The sequence below is a fragment of the Penicillium taxi genome (genome assembly GCF_028828555.1).
Source record: "Penicillium taxi strain IBT 34144 chromosome Unknown utg000004l_segment0_segment0, whole genome shotgun sequence".
NCBI lineage: Eukaryota > Fungi > Ascomycota > Eurotiomycetes > Eurotiales > Aspergillaceae > Penicillium > Penicillium taxi.
This window is the reverse complement of record NW_026643206.1, coordinates 991,359-1,016,422: the sequence shown is the minus strand read 5'-3', so window position 1 is coordinate 1,016,422 and position 25,064 is coordinate 991,359. Positions and strand designations below refer to the sequence as shown.

Below are 25,064 nucleotides of genomic sequence, written 5' to 3'. Positions count from 1 at the left end.
AGTAAGTACCTCAATAAAATGTAACACACTACTCCCTCCGTAGGTTGTTTACATTATCATATCAAAAAATGTCGGGTTTCACTAGAATGGTCGTTCATCCTAAGAGCCTCACGTCGTGCTTCGGAATACAGAGTACAGGCTACTTATCGAGCAAAATCGCCGGTCATAAGTATGTTAATATTAAAGAGATAAAGTGCTATCATTTCGCTAGGCAAAAATCCTAAGGTGCTATCATAAAAAGTAATGAAAAAGATAGCAACGCCTAATAATCATGCCATCAAACCAAGTAATGGAAAAAAGATATAGCAACGCGTCAGAAACGGTAAACCAATGTCTAAAACAAAACGAAGACGAAATCTTGAAATTCTGGAATGCTCAACACAACGTCAATTTCTCCAGAACCCGGCAATGGTGATATGTCGTAGAGTGCCTCGAAAGGCAGAACCATTGGGCCATACGGTACGCTATTGGCACTGACCTCAACTTCACACTGTGAGTATGGTTGTTGATTATTGGCAAGCTGTCTCGCAGTGGGAGGCAATAATGCGGGGTAATTCCGCAAGGCGTCAATATAGCCACCAGGAAGAGGTCGGGGAGTATTCGGAGGAGCGAGCATCCAGAGCTCAAAATCCACGACATTTGTATTGATTGACACTAGCAATACCATCCTGACTAGGCCCTCTGATTGGTTCAACCACCAGGCGGCTGCTGAGCGAAGCTTTCGATCCCCTGGGATAGACCTGTTTCAACGACAAAAGTCGGCCAGTCTGGAGATACTCTTGGAGCATTATTTCGCCGTGATGGGGGCAGAAAAATTTGATCGCCTTCCTTGCCCATGGTGTTTGGAAGCGGCTTATACAGCGTCGCTGCGCCCCAAGCTCGCTGGGTAATACCAATACCCATTTGCCCCAACTGTTCGCCAATCATTCCTCACCATGTCGGTGGTTAACTCGTGGCTACTACTAGGGACAACCTCAATCAGGGCCGAGGTTCCATCCCATTGAATGTGATAGCTCACGCCAAGATCGACTTCTCTTTCCGCTAGCGTTTTCATGACTCGAGGTGACACTCCGAAGACGACAAGGAACTGGTTTGTGCTCCCCTCGCTAAGCAAGCGGAAAATATACTGGACGTCATTTTTGAGGGTCTGAAGGACTTGAAAGTTCGGAACATCTAGTTCCCAGGCAACCCCTCCATTAGCCCGGAGGTGGGGGAATTGATTATATCCCCTGTTTTCACGACGTTTACTTGGGCCATCGTCATCAAAATATTGCTGGAATCACAATTTTCTTTCTAGCCATCTAGACGACGTTGAGTTACTCCGGCCAGTCGATTATTACAAGGATCACAATAAAATGGATGAAATCGGGCAGTAATATATAGAAACTGTGTCTTACGTTTTTAAGGAGAAAGTAATGAGTTGATAGAACCTCAGAAAAGTATTTCATGAAATAAACCGCATTATAGGGCCGAATGCTCCTTCTTTGTAGATAGACTGATCATGAGCCAGGTGCTTAATAGATACCCTTAGTTATCAGTGAGCGATCAGTGAGCAGCCAATCACAATTACTACGTGCTCACTGAGTGTTTATTAGTTAGACATCACTGATCTGTCACACGATGACCATGAGCAGGTCCGTGAGCCTGAGTCTAGGCTGAAATTTACTCAGTGAGCCTGACCCTGAGCGCCCTTACAAAAGCAGCAGCATCTGAAATAGGAAACCCATCTGGCATAGAAAAAACTGTACTTAAAGCTACCTACGCCATGAACCAGCAACCGCACAATTTTAAAAATCATAGCGCACATGCCCTATAGGAAACCTTAACTTGTGAGTAATGGTTTCTGTCGGTATACTTCATCCTCCCTCATCTATCAGAAATATTACTCTGTGGTAATTACCGACGATTCATTCTGTGTGGTTTCTAGCTGGCCAAGACGGTTGGCGTTTGAAAGGCATTAAGAAAGCTAGCACTCTCTATGCTTTCGGGGCTTTTATCGAGCATTGCTCCTGAGCAAAGTGAGGAAATCAGTGCGGTAATTTGCCTAGCACGCCTGGAGTGCTAGGGTATTCGACAACTCATAGACAATATGGCCTTGATTGGCTGGAACGGAAGAAGCTCCCAACCGTATGAGCAGTACGTATTTCACAAGGACTTGAATTTCCTTTGCAGCAGATTTTCATTTTGCGGCACTGGAGGCAGTCGAACTTATCGGGTTTCGTTTTCCTGCTCATTACAAATTCGCAATTTTTTCCATATTCAACACAATTATCACAGGGAGGTCCCTCGGTACAGCCTCGACTGGTTTTGCGACAATATCGGCAAGCTATTTTAGGGCAAGTTTGTTGACAGGGCTGGGGTTTCTGATGTCTGAGTATTAGGGAAGACAAAGGTAAGGCAATAAATAGAAAAGGTTGTTACTCCGGATATAATGCTCTGGGCCCTCAATCTTCACCTGATATAATGCCAGAGCGAAGAAAATTATTCTGTCAAATCAAAGTTTACCTTTGCCATTTTTTCTTTTAAGTCGGACTCTGAAATGCACCGGAACAACGCCCAAAATATCGATTTACGAAGATATGGCCTGACTGTTGGCTAGGCTTTCCGCGTGGGAATCTTCTCGAAAAATTGCCGCATACACGTCGCCCAAAAGCAAGCGAGAGATGGAAGAAGAGGCCGGATATACCATGTCTAAGGCTATTATCGACCAGGCTGATCATTACGGCGCGATAGTGAGAACCCTTGGATAGATCTCTATTCCAGAAAGGGAAAAAAAGTGAGCACTGGTATCGAACCTCCAAAGCCGTGAGGTAAATACCTATACCTTGGCAGTTCTGCCATTTATGGATTCTCTAGTTGGTTCTAACATACTGGAAAAATAAAGGACCTCATCGATATTTCAATATTTCACATATCAAGAAGGCTGACTTGAAGGAATCGCGATATGAAATGATAATAATAGCGATTTGAATGCAGCACACGAAGAAAAAAGAAATACTGTTCTCGATCAAAAATAAGACAAAAACAAAGAAAGCAATACTGTTTTCACCAAAAGATAAGACAAGAAGGGAAGTCAGAGCTAATTATTTCCACCAAAAGTACTCCACGGGAGACTATGAAAGCCTACGTGGGCGTATACCCCATCAGGTAGAGTGCATCACCGGCAATAGTCCGAAGGTTGCCGAGGTGCGAGGTGCAGGGTGAATACGTCGGCAGGATTTCGTCCGGGTAAAATCGATTGGCCGAACAGCTCCAGACGAGTCAACTGTCTGGAGATGCCCATTGTCGGGCCGAGGCAATATTTCCCATTAAGATCAGTAAGTATCTTGAACATAATTTCACAGACTTGAATGTACCAACGATTGACTCAGGGTCTTCTGTCTCTGGTTACATTTCCAGGCCTCCATGTGGCCTGCAACACAGTTCCCTTTTATACCTAAGTCTACGTGAAGGAAGCCGATATAAAAATGGCAAGAAAATCTTCTTCCTGTATTACAGCATAACAGATAAAAGCTGCACTTATATTGTTGCGTCATCTAACCCTATCATGTGTCTTGAGCGGGCCATGATTGGAGGTGGAAACGGAGCATAGGAACCCTTCAGAAATTCACGCTGTTGAGGGCCATCAAAAAGTAATTCAAGAATAAACATAATTGTAGGGCCTAGTGCTCCTTTGGGTATAGACTGAGCGTAGACTGCTTAGCCTCCTATCTCACGTGACTGGCTCCGAGCAGCTCAGTGAGTCGTCTGAGGACTAGCCTCTGAGCGCCCACATTAAAGCGGCGGCGTCTGGAATATGAAAGCCCCACTAGATGAAATCAGGTATAAGCTACCTAGGTAACTTCAAGTAAAAGTGCCAAGTGAGAGGTACTCCACCACGTCGATATCATTTGCTCATTTGCCCCATGACGAATTCCATGGACAGAAATCCGATATCAAATCACATGGGCGCAGTAACTGACTAGCAACGTTTGCGCAATCGATTAGGCTCTCCCTCCAAGACGCGATACTTGCGATTTTGTCCGTACAATAGCCGTTTGATAGACCATCGAATGCTATGGTTCCGCGCAGGATTTGGATTTGAAGTCATTGATTCGAGAGTCATTGATTGTGACCTTGAGGGATCACGTTCCCAAAATACGGTCATGGGTCGGGCATCCATTCTTTCATTCAAGATGTCTAAGATCGATGTATCGGAGTATAGCAGAGAAGAGGGCTCACTCGATGGCTTGAGCGATGTGGATCTAGTGACCTTCCCCTTTAATGATTTAGATCCGCATCAGGTTAGGTATAGGTTGGAGGATATGGAGTACAAATTCTTCGAGGTTGGATCACTGGATCAGGAACCAGGTGGGGTTGGTGGGGCCATCTATGTTTCTGGTTTTGCCGTCTATTTCAGTCGAAACATGTCATAGTTTGCTCTTTGCACGTTTTTCCTCTTATCTAGGTACCTTTGCTCTTCGCGTCATTCACTTCTAGAATCTATTTACAGCCCTGGTGTCTACGCGGGCAGTTCCGGCCTTTCCCTGTGATATGATAAACATCCATTGATGTTGTACAATCATTTCAATGTTTCTCATATCTAGATTTACATAGGTGAAATCCTCTATCCTCTTATCTGGAGTTCTATTTTAAACATCATTTGCCTAGGTAGTGTTGTCTCATAGCCCGATCGATGTAGTAGCCTGTAACACCTGAGGTCATCACATAGTACCTCCTAAGGCTACTTCCAAAGGTCCTTCACATTCAACTGCTATCATTATTTCCGAATCCCCCCTTAGGTAACTCATGACTTTCCGGGATTTCTAAATGGTCCAAAATCACCCGATGAATGGTAATACAACCTCGATAGATCCTTGAGTCATATGCATGCAATCTATAAGTCCCTACCTGTAGTTACTTAGGTAGATCAGCGAATTATCAACCCCTAGGGCTACCTATTTTGCAGGTACCTAGGGACAAGCACATTAAACCATTCCAGTGATTAAAAGTTTCTAACTATAACACTGGAAGTTGATTGTGGGCAGCTAGAGGAGATCTCCTTGAAACCCCGAGGTTTCCTAGTTCAACATGCAGTATGTTTCATATTGGATGCTTTGCCCTGTATGATCCACAGATGCCAACCTTGGTCCTCCATGGTCCAGCTCCATAGCAGAGTAATCTGGGACATCTCAGATTAGTGACTAGACGGAAATTGTGGGAGTGGTGAGTTCCAGTAGAGAGATACAATACTGCTTTTGAGTCAGATAAGATGAGCTACACTCAGACATCTAGGTATATCGAAGGTAACAAAGACCCGGAACTACTGCTCAATAACCAGCCACTGCCAACACACTGATCCGACCTGATCCGTATTGGATGAAATATCGCGGAAATCGCTTTATGAGTTGTGCGTATTCGATCTGGCTGCTTTTGCAATCCAATGAGATTTAGATGCCATATGAAGCTTTGGGCTGGCTACACTACCCTAGCTTTCGCATTTCCCTTGACCCTCCATTCCTTTCTCCATTCCATTCCAAAATTTTCTATCGCAGCTATTGATCTGCATCTTTTGGGAAAAAAATAGTCGGAAATTCCCCCGCATGACAGCGGGAAGCTGTGCATCCATCCATCCCCGGACGTCGCTACAACAGAGGCTCTCTTCACCCCACAACGGCAACATTGAGAATATTGGGTCTCCATCAAATTTCCCACGGGGGTTCCCACCATGGCCCTTCTGTGGATATTTGTAGCCCTCGGATACCTACTTCTATATGCCTTTGCTACATTTCAAACACGATTGCATACCTTCGTCATGAGCCGGATAACGACTTGATGTCTCGGACGGAAGGTGGTACACCTCAGTTATGACTTGGAGGTATCTACGAACTACGTAGCAGACAGCAGGAGATACATTCTTCGCTGTGATCTTTCAAGATTCAGGCTGATGATGAACTTGGTGGTGGGCTGTATCCTGTTATGACATGTCACATTGATGCCCTATCCCACCAAAATCTTTTTTCTTATGCTTGGCGGACAAGGAGCATTGATATCGGTCAATATTCGTCCGTAAGCACCATTTAATGATTATGATTACGATGTTATGTTCTCAAAGGGCGTTTGATATCATTTCATTTCTATATCATGTTTACTTCGTAAAAAGTCCTTGGATCTCATGTAGGCAAGGTAATGAGAATTTGCCTTATTTTACTGCAAAAGCCAATTGATTCATAACGGTCTTATTTTGAGCCTTAGAACCAGATCTTGATCAATTCCTCGCTAACAGCACTGGGCGTCAAAACACCGCTATCCGTAATAAGAGCAGAAATCAAGTGTGGAGGTGTGAAGTCCACAGAATCACAGAGTGGAAGTTCAATTGGGAAATCTGAATTGGCGGGCTGCTTGCGCTGCTCGGCAATATCTTCGTCGGACTTGAAATCAAGAACGTGTTGATTGATCGGAAGGTCGTACTGTCCAAGAGGATATAGTCGAACAAACTTATGACTCTCAGCCACGGTGTAGAATGGCTTTCCAATGGCCTTGGCGAGAAGACCGATCTGGTAGGTGCCCATACGGGACACGATGCCGCCATTCTCCACGACACCCTCTGCACCCACGATCACCATATCCGTTTTGCCAAGAGCGTACGCGACGGCTGATTCCGGGATCGTTGAGACAGGCACACCCTTTGCTCTCAAGACGCGTACTGTCTCCATTCCCTCGGGCTCACCAGCAGAATCCTCGCTGTTTTTGCTGAATGAGGACAGGACATAAATGACACGGAAGCGCACTGCAGACGGACCACCCTCGTCATCGGCTGCCTTTTGCAGCAGCGAGGCGACGGCGCGGGATCCACCATTTGTGAGCACTGTGCATCCATCACGGATAAACCCTCGGCCAAACGCCACAATCTTCTCTCGGCTCTCTTTCGCGCGCCGAATGAACAATCGCCCGTTAGATAGAAGGTGTGTTCGGATGGCGTTGAAGTCTCCAGCAGGGCCCAGCTGTCCAGGTCGTTGTAATGTGGTGATCAGGTATCGTTGGAAGAGATCAGTTCCAGCAGACAGACCGATGGGGTTGGGAATAATTTTTTTCAAGTGTGCGGTGGATTTCTCGAGTAGGTCAAGAGTTTCGGAAATTGTTGAGGAAGGTTCGTGTGTGAGAAGAAGCACCAGTGCCTCAATGGCCGCAATGGGCATTGTTAAATCGGCATCGGAGCGTAAGAGTTCATTGTAGGTTGCGACAATGCTGTGATCGGATCAGTACCTCCGCATGAGCAGCGATAGCGGATAGAATTTGCAATACTCACTCGAACGGCTTCTTACAGTCCGGAACTGGAACTTTCGTGTTCGTCGACATAGCGTAGTATTTTTGTGAAAGCTATTGAATAGCTTGGTGATGCGAATCGAGAAGAGTCAGAGATAATGTGTTTGTCTTGTTTGCTTGGAAGTTCTGCCCCTCAGCGTTACGCTAACCTAAAGCGGTGGTCGTGCGGGCTTTCTTTCCAAAGTAAACAATCGAGGCAATTTACAACGACACTTGCGCCTTGACTTGTCGCAACCTTACTTGACTCCCAACTGTCCAGCTTTATACTGACTCCTACGCACATGAGACGTGATGGCTTACAATAATCGCATGAGCCAGCAATTCCATGGCCAACAGCACAACCGGTCCCGCAAGAAGGAAGATGACAATGACGCACTAATGCGCCTGGTTAGTTTCCCATTCGAGCGATATACTAGAACCCAAGCTCTAAGACTATTTACTAATACTGGAAAAGCCCGACAAGGAGATCGCAGGATGCATCAACGATATCGGGATCCCGTTTAGCGCGGCCGACCTGGCCAAGCCCAATCCCCAGCAAATCCAGATGGTGTTTGAATGGTTCGCAGAATTGCTCATGAATGTCACACGTGAGACAGTTGAACCCGCAATGCATGCAGCTGCAGAAGATATTTGTGGCGACTATCCTGATATCGTGTCAAACGAGACGCGCAACCTCATGGGATTCTTTGTCAGCCTTAGGGCGCTGTTAGCAGAGGTATGTGATCTATGCCCACGTATCATTGATACAAAGTTCGTGAATTGACGATGTTTATCTATCATAGTGTGGTGTCAACGACTTCACCTTTACCGACCTGACAAAACCAACCCATGACCGACTCGTTAAAATCTTCTCCTACCTTATTAACTTTGTGCGCTTCCGCGAGTCACAAACTCCTGTTATTGACGAGCATTTCAACAAGACTGAAAAGACTAAGACTCGCATTGAAGAACTTCATGCAGAGAATCAGGAAATGGAGCTACGCTTGGCGGAAATGCGACGTAATCAACAGGCAAATGAGATACAGGTGCGCGAGAAAGTCAGCCGGAATGATGAGCTCAAGGCCCGGCTATTGGAATTGGGCCGAGAACAGTCACGGGTTGCCGAGACACTTGACCGAGTCAAGGGCGAGCGAGCGCGGCGACAGCAACAGCTGGAAGAGAAGACAGAGAGAACCCTGCGGAGCCGGCAGGAGGCTGAAAAGTTGCGACCATATGTTTTGGAATCTCCGGCCTCTTTGCAGTCTTCTTTGGCCGAATTGACTGAGAACTTGATGCGCGAAAAAGCCCAGATTGACGCAATGGAAAGACGCGCTAGGGCACTACAGACATCCTCGGACACATTTACGGTTGTTTCGAATGATGTCCAGGCATGCGTAAAACTTCTAGATGATATTACCACTGAGTTACAGAAGGAAGAAGAAGAGGAATCTCGTGCTGCTCGGAATAAGGATGCAATTTCAGACCGAGGCGCCAGCGTGCGAGAGGTGGAGCAGACCGAGAAACTCTTGCAGCGTCAACTCTCCCGTTGGAATGAACGGATTGAAACTATTCGCAGAAATGCGCAAGATAAGGCGGAGGCTGCGCAAGCACGAATGGAAGAGCTCCGAGCTGTTCAAAAGCAGCTTCGCGAGGAACGCGCAGACAAGCAGCGTGATATGGAGCGAAGGCGAATCCGCATCGAGCAGACAGAGAAGAAGGTATTTAATCCATATCCCTTTCGTCAGAAGACCTCCAAGCTAATCTGATGTGTTCAGATGGTTGATCTCAAGGAGAACATTGAGAGCGAAGTTCAAGCGGCTCATGACCAGTATCTAAAGCTAGAATCACACATCAAGCTCTACATATCTGAGATGGAAAAGTCGCTGTGAGCATTCGGGGTTTGTAGGTTCTGTATGGATCAGGAGTTCAGCGATCGGGATACCCGGGCAATAGCCATTTAATGGAGTTTTATTTTGATGCTCAGTTTAGCTTATGTTTCTTCTATATCACATGCCATTCAGGCTACTTGATTTTCGTCAAAGTCGAACCAGCGTTGGGCAACTTGTTTTATAGACACCCCGCGCCCATTCCAGTTGCTTTCTTCGCTGCGTATCCTAACAGAGCCGTTCAAAATGGGTACTTGCATCTCCCATCGCTTTCCTCCCCAGTCGGCACCCGGATTCACAGCGTTGGTACATTCGCAAAGCATCAAATCCATGTCTGCTCTAGAAGCGGTCTCGACAGCAACGGCAAAAGTCCTCGACAGTCCCTGCGCAGAGAACTCCGAGGTGGTAGCGTGCAAAGCAACAGCATCTAGAATTGCAAGTAACTGCCTTCGGCCCGGGCTTCTCTGATCCTCCAGGTTCATGCCGTTGAAATTCTCCAGAACTGCCATATACGCGCGAAGATTCTCAAGAGTTGGGCAGAATGTTAGTTGGATCCTGCTCGAACTTGCAAGTAAACCGATGGTTTTGGAAAGCAGGTCATGGTGTAGTATAGCATTTTTATCGGCGCGTTGCGAACGAATAGCGGCAGATAATTGTACAAGAAATTCAGTTCTGGTGCCACAGATTATAAGACGCGTTTCTGCTTCTGTGTCGAGAAGGTGCTGTAATAGCTCGGTCACCAAGCCGCAATAGACGACGGTCCGTACCGGGCCCATGACGTGATGTGTCAGCTTGTGAGAGCGGTGGGCATCTTCTGTTGGCGATCTGTCACCTATGCCAGCCGCAGATACTCATTCAGAGACGTATATTCATGGTGTTGAAATCTTAACCGAGGGTTGATTAAGTAGAAAGTGGAGGTCACTGGAGTTCAGACATGCTCCACCTTTCCTCTCCCCGCCTATCTTCCCTAACCACCCCAATTCACCTCGTCACTTCAATTTACATCTCGTGTGCCAGGGATTGTGTCCCTCGGATGCAATAATAAAGATGGAGACTATCTCTAGGATATCATCAATGCTGGAAACTGGTCAGTTACTATGCTTGGGCTGTACCAGACCCTCCATCTAAAGTCACATGAAACTGACCGCGACTATTGTGCGTACAGCTCGAGAATTAACACTCGAAGCTGCACAGACTGCCGCAAGTAATCGAAGCTCGAAAACCGACTATTCCTCACGTACATACAGTGTTCCTCATATTAAGAAGCTTCTCGACAGCCGTCATGAGCGCGAGGTTCTGGATGGGATGCGGCGAGTTATCGCGGTATGCCGATCTTGTATAACAGAATAGCAGGAAAGAATGTCTTGGCTAATTGCATTTTCATCGATTCATCTTATAGTTAATGTATCGCTCTGAGCCTTCCCTGCCTTTCTTCTCGGCTGTTGTCAAAAACGCAGCTAGCGCCGATCTCGAAGTCAAGAAACTTGTCTATATTTACCTCGTCCATCATGCGGAGGCGGAACCGGATCTGGCATTGCTATCGATAAACGCCATTCAAAAGTCTTTGACGGATTCAAATCCCCAGGTTCGAACGATGGCGCTGCGAACAATGTCCGGCATCCGGGTCCCAGTCATCAGTCAGATCATATCGCTAGCCATCAAGCGAGGCTGCGGCGATATGAGTCCCCATGTGCGCAAGGCGGCTGCTCTGGCCATTCCAAAGTGCTATCGTCTGGATCCGAACACCCTGCCGCAATTGACGGGGTATATCGCAACTCTTCTCGGCGATACTCAATACTTTGTTGTTGGTCCCGCTGTTGCTGCTTTTTTGGAGGTTTGTCCGGAGCAGATTGATCTGATCCATAAGCACTATCGCAGCCTGGTTAAAAAACTGGTCGACATGGATGAATGGGGTCAGCTGGCAACTCTCCGGCTCTTGACTTTTTACGCTCGAAAATGCTTTCCCCACCGCACTCAAACAGTCAAGCAGGCTTTCACAAAGGGATTCTATGACCAAGAGTCGCAGGATGGAAACTCCCAAGATGAAGGTGAGGGGTATGAAGTGACAGCCTTAGATCCTGATCTCGAAATTCTTTTACGGGCTTGCAAGCTATTGCTACAAAGCCGTAACTCTGCTGTTATTGTCAGCGTTGTCCGTTGCTTTCTCTACCTAGCCCCTCCTGAATACCTTGCTTCGGCTATTGGACCGCTGGTAGCTCTTCTACGAAGCCCACAGGATATGCAACTCATTGCTCTCTACAATATCGTTGCAGTCGCCCTACAAGAACCCAAGCCATTTACGAGATATATCGCACACTTTCTGATCCACGCTAACGACCCGCCACATATCTGGCGTCTGAAGCTTGAGGTATTGACTATTATTTTCTCTCACTGTGGCAAACACTGGAAAAGTGTTATCATCAGCGAGCTTGAACACTTCTCCAAGGGCGCTGATCCCGAATTGGTGCGTGAAAGCGTGCGAGCTATTGGACGCTGCGCGCAAGGAGATCCTACTACTACGGACATGTGCCTTCGAATTTTGCTCGGCCAGATATCTAGCTTGGACAGCAATCTTGTATCTGAATCTTTGACCGTCATCCGTCATTTGATCCAACAGGATCCCACATCCCACAGACAGACCGTTGTTCAGCTCGTCACAAACCTTGGTATCACCACCCACCCTGATGCACGATCTACTATTATCTGGCTAGTGGGCGAATTTGCAGGTATAAATCCAAAGCACAACATTGCGCCGGATGTTCTCCGCATTCTCGTCAAGGGATTCGTCGATGAGTCCGAGGCTGTCAAACAACAAATTGTACTACTCGGTGCTAAGGTATATCTTCAATACCTACTCCAAAAGCAGCCTGAGGAAGATTTGCAAACAGCCATCTCATCCGCTGCACAACCTGTCAAGATTGATGAAGAGCTTCGTAATGAGTGGACCGAGGATCAATCAGAGGAACAGACGGAGACTGGCCCGCCTCCAGAGGACGAAGCAGCAGTCGAGGAAGAAATCGGAGCAACGAAGCAAGAAGATCGTATTACTTTGCTTTGGCGCTACATTCTCCTTCTTGCACGATATGACACCTCCTATGATCTTCGTGATCGTGCCCGCCTATACAAAGCCCTACTAGGAAGTCCAGCCTCCACGCAACTGGCCAACCTGCTCCTTCTTGCCCCTAAGCCTGTTCCGCATACTCCCAGCCCATCTGAAACGCGCAAGGATCTTCTCATCGGAACTGCGACTCTGGTCGTTGGTCCAGAAGCCGGTTATCACGGGCTTAGGGGCTACACCAATATACCCGATTGGGTCAAGTTGGGACAAGAACCAAGTCCGAGTCTCCGCACCGACGATCTCAAGATGGACTCCTCCACGCTCCAGAGCTCGATGACTGCTGGAGAACGCTTAGACAAAGCACTTCGGCAGCACGAAAATACTGTACCCCAAAGGACAAATAGTAAAGTTGCGCCGTCTGGTGCAGCTGGCAAAAAGTCACTGGACCAGTGGCTCGACGAAGAGGACGAAGAGTCGGAAAGTGAAACGGATGAGGAGACGGATGAGGAGACGGATGGGGAGACAGACTCTGAGGAGGAGTCCAGTGAAGAAGAGTCTGATTCGGAAGATGACGACGGTTCTGGTGAGGAAACGGACTCAGAGAGCGAAGCCGTTCACAAGGAGGCTCAGCAACTGCTTTCACAACCCGGTGCTAGATCTCATGGCCTGTAGGGCTTTTACATATATGGTGGACCTATTCCATAACATTGGAATTGCACTTAAAAATGGCAAATCAGCTCTAATGGGGTTGCTCCAGATACTATGTAGAGGGGAGAATTAGAACTAGTTGTCCTAGGAAATACGACGAGGAACATAGAAATATTTGAACCTCGTAATTTATTTAGTACCAATGGCTAGTTGACCTGGCAAGTTCTGTTAGAGTTCTAAAATTAGGAAGGTTTGAGCTAGCTAGGGTCTACCTAGGTACAGATCGATTAGATCGATGATGCTCATCGACGAAATCACCTAGGCATGTAGGCTATCCTTCTATCACCTTTCTACTTGTTATACACATCTCCAACATGAGCTGTCAACAACTTGCCTACTCCAATCTGTTAGAGAGGCTGCCTCCAGAGATATTAGAGCTCATTTTCACAACCATCTCGTTACTGAAACTTGATCAAATTTGCTTTGCTTTGAGCTGCAAATACACACTTGCCTGTTTCCAGTCATTCCTCAAGCTACAGAAAAGAACTCTTCCTGGACTACTTCGATGCGCTGCTTTGAATCTGAGAACTAGAAAACAGCTGCTTCTCCGACTTACAAACACTCGATGGCAATATTGTGACTGCTGCACACGTATTGTACAAACGAATACACCAACCCAGGGCCCAGTCGAAATACCGTGGCCGAAAACTCGACCTTGGAAGCGGAAATGGCTTGCAATCAAAGACAAACTGCGAAGAGAACAACTTAAAACAAACAGAGGGAAAGTTGATATCTGTCCTTGTTTTACTATCAGCTTCAAAGATAGGAAAAGGCTCATGAATGGCACGTACAATGGCATGACTGACGGTCAACTGACACCAACTGCATTGCTTGGTCATTGTGAATACTCTTTTCAAGAGCATAGTTGTATCCTTCTCGAAAGCCCACCAGCCTATCCAGCCTTACAAGTTCATTCTAAAGCCGCTTGTTGCGTGAACCATGGAGACAAGAGCTTCCACATGAGAATCGAGTTCGTATTCGATTTATCAGCTGCGAAATCCAAAGAAATTAACGAATTTTGGGATCAGACGGGCCCTCTTCGTGACGATTCTATCATGTGTCTCGAAAGGCTTTTCGCCCATGACGCTGGGCTTAGATTTCATAGAGGATACAAAGGTTGCTTTCACTTTCAATGGGATGGACCGAATAAGCTTATCTTAGTTCGAAATCTAGTAATTGCAGGTGGGGTATTGTCAGATGAGGGCTGGTATCGTCCTCATGCCCTTCGCAGTCGGCGGAAGATCTACTCGCTATTTAGAATGGTTTAGGACCGAAACCGATTATCTCCGGGGCTAAGTATCACTCAGTATTAAAGTACTGTAGTCTATAGTCTATTTGCTTTGCTTTTTGATAGTATTCAGTTATTGGATGACAAGAAGTTCATGAATCATATCTAAAATTTCAAATCCATGTTACTTTCACCTGCAGCGTACGATACTGTTCCATGGTATCATAGTCACCACCCAATTTGTATCTCCTGTCTCTGATACACAGACTTCAGCCATGTGGTCAATATTGTGATGTTGTCTAATCCTATGTTGTCAACTATTTTGCGGGCATCAAAATCGGGTAAAAGTCACGAAACATGATGGTAGAATTAAGAACATCAAGTGGGGCCCTTATGTCCACAAATATCCCATATCACGTGATACAATTATTAATGAAAGCGGTGGCAAAATGATCCCTGAGGCTTGCAGCTCGCAGTCCCCTGTGTACAGCAAGTGTTGATGTTGGTTGATTCACTTTTTCTTGCAGTGGTGATTTGCCTTCTTTGGCCATGATGACTGCTGTTAATTACCAGACAATCCTCAATTGCCGTTGATCATTTCTCCCCTTTTAATCTCCGACTGGCCGCCCAATATTTGCCCGCACCGGAGCATTAGAGGCTAGCCTCACGCGTTCCTTCATCCTTGCTGCCGAGTCTTGAAGGGCCATTTCTTGCTTCCTAAAAAAAGATCATTTACTCACTCTCCTGGCATTTTCTGGACCCGCCATAATGCCTGGCCTTCCTAGTAGGTTCACAAATGCGTTGTGAATCCCAATGTTTATTATCAGGGCCTGAGTACCGAATATGTGGACTAACCTTCTGTGAAGCCAGTATCGACTTGGACCAATGTATCGAACGACTTTACCGCAAAGAGCTGCTTGCTGAGCCAGTCATCGAGGCCGTATGTGCCAAATCCAAAGAATTGCTTATGAAAGAGAGCAATGTGGTTCACATCAAGGCGCCAGTAACTGTTGTTGGAGACATTCATGGACAGTTTTTTGATCTCCTAGAGATCTTTCGGATTGGAGGATTCTGCCCCGATACCAACTATCTTTTCCTGGGTAGGCTATCACTCTGATACACCTATTTTTGTGTATCTGTGAAAGACAGAAGCACAATTGAATCAGCTGGCCTAAGAACAAAATTGCTGACCCAGACAATTCTAGGTGACTACGTGGATCGTGGTCTATTTAGCGTAGAGACCATCTCCCTCCTTGTTTGTCTGAAACTACGATACCCTCAGCGAGTTCACCTCATTCGCGGTAACCACGAATCCCGCGGTGTCACCCAATCCTACGGCTTCTACACCGAGTGTGCCCGCAAATATGGCAATGCCAATGTGTGGCATTACTTTACCGACATGTTCGACTATCTTACATTGAGTGTCGTGATCAACGATGAGATATTCTGTGTGCATGGCGGCCTCTCCCCGTCCATTCACTCCATTGATCAGATTAAGATCATTGATCGGTTCCGTGAGATCCCCCACGAGGGGCCCATGGCAGATCTAGTTTGGTCTGATCCCGACCCAGAACATGATGAGTTCTCTCTTTCCCCTCGTGGCGCAGGTTACACTTTTGGAGCGCAGGTGGTTCGCAAATTCCTCGAGGTCAATAGCATGTCTCATATCTTGCGAGCTCACCAGCTATGTAACGAGGGCTATCAGATTCTTTTTGATGACCGTTTGAGTACGGTTTGGAGTGCTCCCAACTACTGCTATCGCTGTGGTAACCTGGCCAGTGTACTGGAGGTAAGCGATAGCATGGAACGCTTCTTCAATATTTTTGACGCCGCTCCCGAGAATGACATGCATCGGAACGAGCAACAGGCTCAGCAGAAGCGGGATTCTCAGCCGGTGATAGATTATTTCTTGTGATACCCCTTGCGTTTAAAAGCAAATTTAATTACCTTTCTTACTACGCATTCGAATGAAAACAATATCAAATATCTCATGTGCATGTCATGTAAGGATAATCTTGACAGTGGAAAGTAAGTAAATAAGCAGATGCAGGGGAAAAAAAGAACATCCACCCAAAAAAAGAGCCCGGGCTGCTCCACAATCAATGTGGTGCAGCTACCAGGCTTTTGGATTTAAGGAAATTCGTCACGCTTGGAAACAAGGCTCAGAGTAAGATTTCAAAATGAATGAGTCCCAGTGTCTCCTACCAGTCCTTGGTAATGTCAAAAGCCCATTCAAATTGCAAGTAAGTGTGGTCATCATCATCCAAGAACTTGGAAACGGCGTTGTAGTGTCCTCGAGCCAACATACCCGAGGGAGCCTCTGTCTCAGCAACTAAAAAATATAAGATGAGTATGAGGGAAAATGACTAACAGAGCTCAGATGGTTCAACACTTACATTCCTGGACGTAGAAAGGCTTGACGCTGGTGCTGGGAGCATAGCTTCCTAGCATCTCCTCGTCCTTGCTGACCCGGAAGCCCTTGCGCTTCACCACTTGGAGGTACTTAAGACCGCTGATAACCTCGTGGTTCACCTGGAACACGACCTTAATGTGGAACCTGGCGCCTTCCTTAACAGTAAAGGGCTTATCCTTGAGAGTGTCGAGAGCACTGGCGGTGGATAGGTCAATCACCACATCCTCACGGTCTGGAGTGACCAGGGCCAGAGATTTAATCTGACACTTCGGGTCATCCGACTGGCCAATGGGCTCGCCCGCATTCAGACCCAGCGAAGCCTTCCAGCGGTTCATCGCCTCATCATCCTTGTCTTTTGGGAGAGAGGTCAGTGGGCTGACTTGGTCGATTACTTTTTAAAAATCAATACATACCAAGCTCAGCATATTCCTGTACAGTCTTCTTCTCGCCGACTTTGAAACCCTCGGTCTTGGTGGCGGCGAGCTCATCATGATCTTGGTCGGCCATTGTTTATTTTTGGGGGCTAGTAAGTCTGGAATGGGGATTAGGAGGATGAACTGAAAGTGCAACACTGAACATTGAATACCCACATTATATGAGACTGTAGAGAAAAAGAGGGGGAATTTCTAGATTGAAAAAGAAGATCCAGAACAAGAGAAGAAGCTCTTATGCCTTTGACTCCTGAGTCTTGGTGGGGTTTAAAGACGGAAAGGCGGTGGACATTGAGGGGGAGAGGCTATTCGGAGTCCAGGCAACCCACTTTGTTTTAGCACGTTGTACTACTTATGAGAGTTTTATATGTAAGCTTATCTGGACATTATATATTGAAACTCGAAATAATCCACGATTTAAATATAGAAATTGAAAATTGAAAATTGAAGATCGAAGACAAAGATATAAAGGATAAAGATTAAGAAATACTCGTGGTCGAGGTCCCGTTGAGTTGCCGCTACTTCTCCACTTGGGCGCATGAGATAGAAAGGATGGAATATTTACATCATTTGTAACATTCAAAGTCCTTAGCTCTACCCCCTACACACAATAGAATTAAAAGGGTTCTCAATACAATCACATCACGCATTTATGGCCCTTTCCAACTCAAATTTTCAATTTTCCGTCAGGTACCTATTTTCTTGACAAAAGGCCAATGGCAAATCTCAAATACAATACTCTGACAGTCCAAATACCGGACTTAACCGGAAGAAGTTAAGCGTCTAATACAAAGTGACCAAAGTCTTGTCGCGACCAAAGCCGAAGACCGCTTCTCCCCTGACTGTTCTCTTTATCTTCCTTTTATTCCAGTCAATCTGTTTGTCTAGGTTGTGTTATCCTGATTCGCTATACTCCACCTCCCCACCTGGTTGGCGCAACTCTTCGCGTTAATTTTGCTCCCCTTCCCATATTGACGCGCCTGCTACGTGGCGCGCGCATCGCATCCCATCGGGATCCCAATCCAATCTCCTCTCGCCTGCACCACTCTTATCGCAACTGCTCACCATGTCGCGATCTCTGCCAAAGAAGGGAAAACCCTCTTATCCGTCCGGATGTCTCTCCTTCCTGTAAGTTATACAAGGTTATACAAGGCGCGGAGTCGCGCCTACCGCCCTAACCCGTACCGAATACTAACCGACCTTTTTTTCTCTCTCGCAGATGAGGAGCTTGTTAATCGCCGTCGCCTAGGCTCAACTTATCTCAAGGTGAAGCAGAGTCAGCTCAACACCTCCAACGCAACAAAGCCTCACAACTTGGGCGCGTTTGAGTATGCCCACCTCCGGGCACCTTTGCCCAAGGACCTGAAAGGTTCTGAAGTTTTCCCGCACACAGCCAAGTCACGCCCAGAAACCTACTTTTTGATGGTAAGAACTTGTATTAGTGTTTGATAAGATAAAAGAGACCATCGCTAATAGATCTATGAACAGCGAAGGAGCGAGGATGGGTTTGTGAGTGCCACTGGCATGTTCAAGATCGCTTTCCCTTGGGCCAAGCAAGATGACGAACGCCTGGAGAGAGAGTATTTGAAGACACGAGAGCTCACAAGCCACGAAGAAATTGCGGGCAATATTTGGATCTCTCCTCTTTTTGGTGCGCTTTCTTCTATAATCATCTATCTGCTAGGATTCGTACTAATGTTTTCTTTGTAGCACTGGAGCTGTCCAAGGACTACAAAATGTACGGCTGGGTCCGCGCTTTGTTGGATTCAGCCGAGGTCCCCCAGAGTACATCCAAAGAAAAGGACCAACCTATCGTCAGTCAGCCACCCACATTCGTTATGCCAGAAGACGAGCGTAGCCCAACACCACCACGCCGAAGTCGCCGCTCCGTCTCTCCGGTCAAGGCCACGCCCATGAAGCAGTCTTTCACCCCTGGCAAAGGTATTAGCGCTCGCCGCGTCGCCAACGACCTCCTGGATACTCCATCAACTGGTACTGCTGCAGCTAACGACAATCTCCAAAGCAACTTGGATTATTCTACCGCGAATATCGATATTGCGGCGCATGGCAATTTGTTTGAAGTCCAAGAGGAAACAGAAGTGAAGTCCGCCGGCTCACCAAAGAAGTCCAAGAGTCGGAGATCTAAGAAGAGTACTACTGAGACCGATGATGAGAAGGAAGCCCAGCTGCCAGAGGAGGCCAGAAAAGCCGACAAGAAGGCTCAAAAGGCTGCAAAGGCAAAGGAGCTCATCGAAGAAGTCATCGAGGAAGAAGCTGGAGGAGATTATGAAGAGGCTGTCGATTCCATCGAAGTCTCCGCCATTGAGACCAACCCAACTGAGAAAGTTCTCTCCCTTGATGTGCCCATTTTCTCTTCTGGAGTTCCGTCCGCTGAAGAGACACAGGAGATGATCGCCAAAGCAAAGGAAATGGTAGAAGAGGCCATTAGGGCTGATCAAGACGAGGACACCACAGGATCATCAGCCGTCAAAGTGACAAACAAACGCAAGCCTGAGGAAGATGATGAGGAGACTTCGGCAGAGTCTGAGCAGCGGGCAAAGAAGGCCAAGCTGTTGGAAGAGAGAATCGTTCGTGAGCGAGTTCGCTCGGTCCGGAACCGTGCTATGATCACTGCCTCTGTTGGTCTTGCTCTTGTGTAAGTTCTTTTGGTTTCCTAACTTGCAGATCTTTTGCTGATGATATTTTTAGGTCCGCGATTCCCTTTTTCTTCTAGATATATGATGTCTATGGCTGATGAGATATCAAAGATAGAAGCAAACTCGCCTCGCTTTTGCGATGAAGCGTTGGTGTGCTCTTGTCTTCCCTTGCTACCTGCAAATTACAGTTCTTACCAGAAGGACATTTTGTCTATTGTTTCACATTCACGAGTCGATTCTTTTCACCTTCTCATTTCCATTCCCCCTTGTTGTTATGATAAATATATTCCTCTCCAGTTTTTGTGCACTGTTTTCCTCTCCCAACCTCTCCTACAATACCTCGCTTTACCCTTTCTTCTGTGCATGAAACCTGGAGAGTATCTCAAAAGATACATTTTTTAAATCCATCCTTATTACCCAGTCCTAGTTTTGCTCCACTCACTCTACGATTTTCCTTTGCTCAGTTCCTGGATACCAAGTTGCTTGATGTGCTGTTTCGCTCTAGCTGTCGCGTAAGATGGTTAGCTTAGTCTAACTATCAAAAGATTCACGGCCCAGATAAATAAGAAAAGTGAAGAAAAAAAAAAAAGAATTAAAACCTTCATTCAATTTCACACCCCAGTACGTGTAGAATATTCCATTTATCAATCTTTCCACTAACTAATATAAGCTTAAATGTAATTGAGCGCATTGGACGGGAATCTGAGGTTAATGTACTTCATAACGTCTAGCAGTGCCACCTCCTCTCCGGGGTGTTTACACTGTTTGCATTATCCTCGATGATAAGCTCCAACTTTAAGGCTCCTCCGAACTCTCCATAAACTTTAATTAGACCAACTTCTTCGTTTTGCTTGGCTAATCAGTCTGGCAATGAAATGTCGCTCCCGGGCTTAGAGCTCACCCAGCCCTTAGAGGAGAGGCAGCATGCCGTCGCGGCGCCATCGCAGATCACCTTGTCTCCAGGTTCAGAGTGGAGGTTTGAGGTCGCATTCGGGCACCAAATACGAGTCAAGGTGTGTTCACCCAGTGGAACTTCATGAAAAGGCCTTTAGTATCCATTTTGCTTCTTCTGTAATAACAAGAGCGCTAATTGGGATACTGCATAGCTTCTGAATGGAACCGCTGAGCTTTTCGGCACCGAGCTCGCCGAATCGCAAACTTACACATTTACTGGTACGAAGGCGGCTATCTACTCGTGGTATGGATGTGACTTAGAGATCACCGCGGGCGAAACTGGTGCTCCGACGTCGCTTGATGGCGTCACCCCGACTGCTGGGGCTGGAGCTGGCGGGTGCCAGAGCGAATACACAGCCGGAGAAACGCCGATGATGGAATACTTCAATATGCACATCGCGCTGGAATCGATACGAGAAGAATCGCAGGGCTCGGGCAAAGACGGTCCCCGTGTCCTGTTGCTTGGTCCTGAGAATGCTGGCAAAACTACACTCGCGAAGATCTTGACGGCGTATGCGACCAAGATTGGACGACAGCCACTCGTGGTCAATTTGGATCCCTCGGAGGGCATGCTGAGTGTTCCTGGTACACTGACTGCCACAGCGTTCCGGAGCATGCTTGATATTGAGGAGGGCTGGGGCAGTAGTCCCATGTCTGGGCCTAGTTTCGTGCCGGTGAAGCTTCCGCTCGTGTATAGCTACCCATTGACAAGTCCGCTTGACGAAGAAGGCGCTGTCTATCGGCCCATTGTTTCGCGGCTCGCTCTCTCTGTGACAGGCCGTATGGCCGAGGACGAGGATGCGCGTGAAACAGGAATTATCGTTGACACACCTGGGGCTCTAAGCTCCGACAAGCCTGGTAGTTTCGAGACTATCAAACATATTGTGACCGAATTTTCAATTACCACCATCATAGTCCTCGGCTCTGAGCGCCTCTACAGCACTATGGTCAAAGAATACGACAACCAGCTTAGTGCAAGCTCGACAGCTTCTGCATTCGACGAGCGCATCTCAGTCGTTAAGCTATCTAAATCAGGAGGCTGCGTCGACCGCGACAGTGCATTCCTCAAAATTACCCGAGAGTCCCAGATCCGCTCTTATTTTTTCGGTAATCCGAATCCTACAACTGCTTCTACTTCTGCCATTACTCTCTCCCCACACTCCCAGCTTCTGGATTTCTCCTCGCTCCCTATATGGAATTATACCGTCTCATCGCACGAGGACGAAGACGAAGATGAGGATGAATACGATCCGTCCCAGTTTGGCACAAGCGACTCATTCCTTCCTAGTGGCACGGACAATTATGAACCCGGCCATGCCACGCCACTTCCTGGCATCGTCGGTCTAACCGTAGACCCATCTACATCGTCTGTCATCGACACGACCAACATCCCATTGAAAAAACTCGTCCCACCCGTTCCCTCCGTTCTCGCTAATACCCTTCTCGCTATCACGCACGCTCCAGCAACCGCTTCCCCAGCTGAAGTGCGCGATGCCAGTATCATGGGCTTTCTCTATGTGGCTGATGTTGACGTGGACAAGGGGAAGTTCCGTGTCATTGCACCTGTCGGTGGTAGAGTCCCTTCACGAGCGATGATCTGGGCTAAGCGCTGGCCTGGTGAGGTTGTTGGACTGGTGGGTTGAGTTACTGAGGTAATGAGTTCAGGACAGAGTATTTACTCGTGCAAAGTCTTACTAGAAGAAACAAATAAAGATTCCTCATAACTTATAGTCTCCAGTTGCTATGTACCTGTCTAGAATGCCACTTCAAGGGTGGGTTGGTCATAAACGGAATAAATGTAAAATGGGTAAAAATGGAGATTTAATAATATATAATATATAATACATCTAAATGCATGCTAGAGGAGTACCATACCGTCTTTCACGCGACTAGTATTGTTGACCTTCTTGACTCAAAAAGAGCTTTTGCACTGAACACCTTGCATTCGCCCCGTAAGAAGATCACATAACTAGCTAACTAAATAAATAAATATTTAGTTAGTTACCCCGGATTAACGTGACTCAGCATCTGAGAAATGTATTATAGCTCAAGACCTGCTCCTTGCACATGTGTTAGTATCTTCAAATATAATCATTTCATTGAATGGTTTTCAGTTTGCACAGTCAGGGCTTCAAAAGGGGCTTGCCCGTGGTCTTCCTGCCCTCCAAGTCTTGGTGAACCTGGGCAATCTCTTCCAGAGGATAAACCTTATGGATCTTGACCTTCAACTGTCCAGACTTAAGCAAGGTGAATAGTTCATTGGTGTAGTACTCGAACTCTTCTCGCGTCTCAATGTAACCAAAGAGGGTTGGGCGAGCGATCTTGACGCACTTGGGAGAGAGTTTCCTGTTATTTCAATTAGTCTCATCATCAATCATGAAAGGGAGTTAAAACATACGGGAGGGGAATGGGAGGCACCGGCCCACTAGCATTGCCAAACCAGACAATGGTACCCTTGCGCTTGACAGCCTCCAAGCTACCTTCCCAGGTATCTTTGCCAACTGAATCGAACACAACATCAACTCCACGGCCACCAGTAGCCTCCTTAACCAGCTTAACCCAGTCTTTGCCCTCCTCGCTGCGGTAATCAATCACCACATCAGCGCCGAGGCTTTTAACAAGAGCGACCTTGTCAGCACCACCAGCTGTACCGATAACCTTGGCACCCATCAGCTTCAGAATCTGGGTCAAGAGGAAGCCAGCGCCACCAGCAGCAGCATGCAGAAGCACCCAATCGCCCTTTTGCACAGGGTAGGTCTCCTTGGCAAAAGAGAGAACCGTCATTCCGCTCAGGAAAGATGCCATCACATCCTCGTCACTGATTCCCTCAGGGATCTTGACAGTCTTTGCCGCCGGAGCAGCAGTATACTCGGCATATCCACTGGTGCCCAGCCAAGCAACTCGGTCTCCGACTTGGAAACCGGTTGTGTTAGGACCGATGGCTACAACGGTACCGGCACCCTCGCGACCTAGTATTTCGGGTTTGGGTGAGGCGTATAGACCCGTGCGGAAGTATGTATCGATGTAGTTGACGCCGGAGATGTTGTTTTTCACGAGAAGCTGGCCTTCACCAGGTGTTGGCACCGGGTAAGATTTGTACTGCAGTACCTCTGGGCCACCGGTCTGCTCGACCACGACGGCCTTCATGGTCGTTGGAATTGACATGGTGCGAACAGGAAATGAGAAAGAGCGGTTATATATTGTAGGAATCGTAGGAATTGAGAATTGATTGCGAAGTATGGCGAGACGTAGACAACTTCGACGAAGGGTAGAAAGAGACATTGAATAATAGAACAGTGGGGAGAACCATTGATGAACACTTTCAATTTGTCATCGTCATTCCCCGCATCGCGGAATTAACATCTTTAGATGTCGCAGAGCTCTATACCCTCTTTCGCCCTTTCTTCTTATCTATTTCCGCTGACTCCAGTTTCGATTATCTGATTTGTTACAATTTACCATTCAATGAGCATTAGTTATCCAAGTTTACAGAGAACCTTACAATCTGTTCGAATCAATACGAAGCGTCCTAGCGTGGGGACATTGACGCCATTCCGTTGGATCTGTAACAACCATCGGATCAGGGATCTAGGTCAAAGCGATCATGGGCGCTTCATGAATTGAGACATTGCCACAATGCCACTTGATAGGATCCTATGAATGGCAACCTGCATAATTACATCGGCGTCTATGACAAAGACCGGATTACCAGCCATTTTCAACCGCCCACTACATCTCTGACACAGCCTATTGTGAGGCGCAGTCAGTGGCTTATCAACATGACAACCAGTATCTTACGACGTAGATACCCAATGATCGGAACCAACTAACTCTGGCTTGGTCTTCAGTGATACAAAGCCAGATGATTCCAGATGATTCCAGATGATTCATGATGCAGGTCATCCGCCAAGAGTAGAAGGGGAACTGAGGGGTTGAGATGATGCATTGTCCAGCCAAGATCCCTGCAGGATATCCGAGTCCAGACTGAGTCATATATCCAGAGTCTGATATTTATGGTTCTATGTACCTGGACTATTTTCTTCTAACCTTCTAGTACCCTGATGAACTTGAGAGGAACACTATCAGACCTTAGGAGTCACATGACCCGGGAACGATTTCCCTCGATTTATATATCACATTACTCAGGAGTGGCGCCACCGGCATATGCTGACGGTTGATAGGAAATTAGGAATCTACGGAAAATTACAATTTTACAACTTACAAGGATGCCCAGACCCCAATGCTGTACGGAGCACCATGCAACTGCAATGCAGCAACAACTTTCCTCGGGCCTGCCCCGTATGACTCTAATGATTCATATCATCTATGTTGACAATAACAGAGCGCAAAGACATCTGTATGGACTATATTTTTAAAATGAAACTTCTACCAGCTGAACGAAATGCTACTGCCTGAAACACGAAGTTCAAATTCAACCCTGTCTC

General features: G+C 46.9%; 11 protein-coding genes across 11 annotated transcripts; 6 read left to right on the top strand and 5 right to left on the bottom strand.

The window, feature by feature from the left end:
* Window positions 1-334: 334 nt before the first annotated feature.
* N7495_005291 (uncharacterized protein) lies at window positions 335-837 on the bottom strand (the record flags this gene model as incomplete). The annotated part of the gene is given in 2 exon segments (XM_057207942.1): window positions 335-729; window positions 741-837. The coding sequence occupies 2 exon segments, from the start codon at window positions 835-837 to the stop codon at window positions 335-337; spliced, it is 492 nt and encodes a 163-aa protein (XP_057061716.1).
* Window positions 838-4,052: 3,215 nt separating this feature from the next.
* On the top strand, window positions 4,053-4,415 carry N7495_005290 (uncharacterized protein; the record flags this gene model as incomplete). Its single annotated transcript, XM_057207941.1, has 1 exon — window positions 4,053-4,415. The coding sequence occupies one exon, from the start codon at window positions 4,053-4,055 to the stop codon at window positions 4,413-4,415; it is 363 nt and encodes a 120-aa protein (XP_057061715.1).
* Window positions 4,416-6,230: 1,815 nt separating this feature from the next.
* N7495_005289 (translation initiation factor eIF2B subunit alpha) lies at window positions 6,231-7,338 on the bottom strand (the record flags this gene model as incomplete). Its single annotated transcript, XM_057207940.1, has 2 exons — window positions 6,231-7,227; window positions 7,289-7,338. 2 exons carry the CDS (start codon window positions 7,336-7,338, stop codon window positions 6,231-6,233), a joined length of 1,047 nt encoding a protein of 348 aa, XP_057061714.1.
* Window positions 7,339-7,596: 258 nt separating this feature from the next.
* Window positions 7,597-9,173, top strand: nuf2 (kinetochore-associated Ndc80 complex subunit NUF2; the record flags this gene model as incomplete). The annotated part of the gene is made up of 4 exons (XM_057207939.1): window positions 7,597-7,692; window positions 7,760-8,020; window positions 8,088-9,002; window positions 9,060-9,173. The coding sequence occupies 4 exons, from the start codon at window positions 7,597-7,599 to the stop codon at window positions 9,171-9,173; spliced, it is 1,386 nt and encodes a 461-aa protein (XP_057061713.1).
* A 128-nt stretch (window positions 9,174-9,301) lies between these two features.
* Window positions 9,302-9,946, bottom strand: N7495_005287 (uncharacterized protein; the record flags this gene model as incomplete). The annotated part of the gene is made up of 1 exon (XM_057207938.1): window positions 9,302-9,946. One exon carries the CDS (start codon window positions 9,944-9,946, stop codon window positions 9,302-9,304), a length of 645 nt encoding a protein of 214 aa, XP_057061712.1.
* A 271-nt stretch (window positions 9,947-10,217) lies between these two features.
* N7495_005286 (AP-3 complex subunit beta) lies at window positions 10,218-12,900 on the top strand (the record flags this gene model as incomplete). Its single annotated transcript, XM_057207937.1, has 3 exons — window positions 10,218-10,257; window positions 10,336-10,493; window positions 10,570-12,900. The coding sequence occupies 3 exons, from the start codon at window positions 10,218-10,220 to the stop codon at window positions 12,898-12,900; spliced, it is 2,529 nt and encodes an 842-aa protein (XP_057061711.1).
* A 2,032-nt stretch (window positions 12,901-14,932) lies between these two features.
* Window positions 14,933-16,079, top strand: N7495_005285 (serine/threonine-protein phosphatase; the record flags this gene model as incomplete). The annotated part of the gene is made up of 3 exons (XM_057207936.1): window positions 14,933-14,948; window positions 15,031-15,264; window positions 15,370-16,079. The coding sequence occupies 3 exons, from the start codon at window positions 14,933-14,935 to the stop codon at window positions 16,077-16,079; spliced, it is 960 nt and encodes a 319-aa protein (XP_057061710.1).
* A 286-nt stretch (window positions 16,080-16,365) lies between these two features.
* N7495_005284 (Rho GDP-dissociation inhibitor) lies at window positions 16,366-17,084 on the bottom strand (the record flags this gene model as incomplete). Its single annotated transcript, XM_057207935.1, has 3 exons — window positions 16,366-16,496; window positions 16,561-16,929; window positions 16,991-17,084. The coding sequence occupies 3 exons, from the start codon at window positions 17,082-17,084 to the stop codon at window positions 16,366-16,368; spliced, it is 594 nt and encodes a 197-aa protein (XP_057061709.1).
* Window positions 17,085-18,121: 1,037 nt separating this feature from the next.
* N7495_005283 (KilA-N domain-containing protein) lies at window positions 18,122-19,742 on the top strand (the record flags this gene model as incomplete). The annotated part of the gene is made up of 4 exons (XM_057207934.1): window positions 18,122-18,433; window positions 18,497-18,659; window positions 18,719-19,664; window positions 19,718-19,742. The coding sequence occupies 4 exons, from the start codon at window positions 18,122-18,124 to the stop codon at window positions 19,740-19,742; spliced, it is 1,446 nt and encodes a 481-aa protein (XP_057061708.1).
* Window positions 19,743-20,540: 798 nt separating this feature from the next.
* N7495_005282 (cleavage polyadenylation factor subunit CLP1) lies at window positions 20,541-22,262 on the top strand (the record flags this gene model as incomplete). Its single annotated transcript, XM_057207933.1, has 2 exons — window positions 20,541-20,678; window positions 20,772-22,262. The coding sequence occupies 2 exons, from the start codon at window positions 20,541-20,543 to the stop codon at window positions 22,260-22,262; spliced, it is 1,629 nt and encodes a 542-aa protein (XP_057061707.1).
* Window positions 22,263-22,742: 480 nt separating this feature from the next.
* N7495_005281 (quinone oxidoreductase family protein) lies at window positions 22,743-23,901 on the bottom strand (the record flags this gene model as incomplete). The annotated part of the gene is made up of 2 exons (XM_057207932.1): window positions 22,743-22,965; window positions 23,018-23,901. 2 exons carry the CDS (start codon window positions 23,899-23,901, stop codon window positions 22,743-22,745), a joined length of 1,107 nt encoding a protein of 368 aa, XP_057061706.1.
* Between the last annotated feature and the right edge of the window lie 1,163 nt (window positions 23,902-25,064).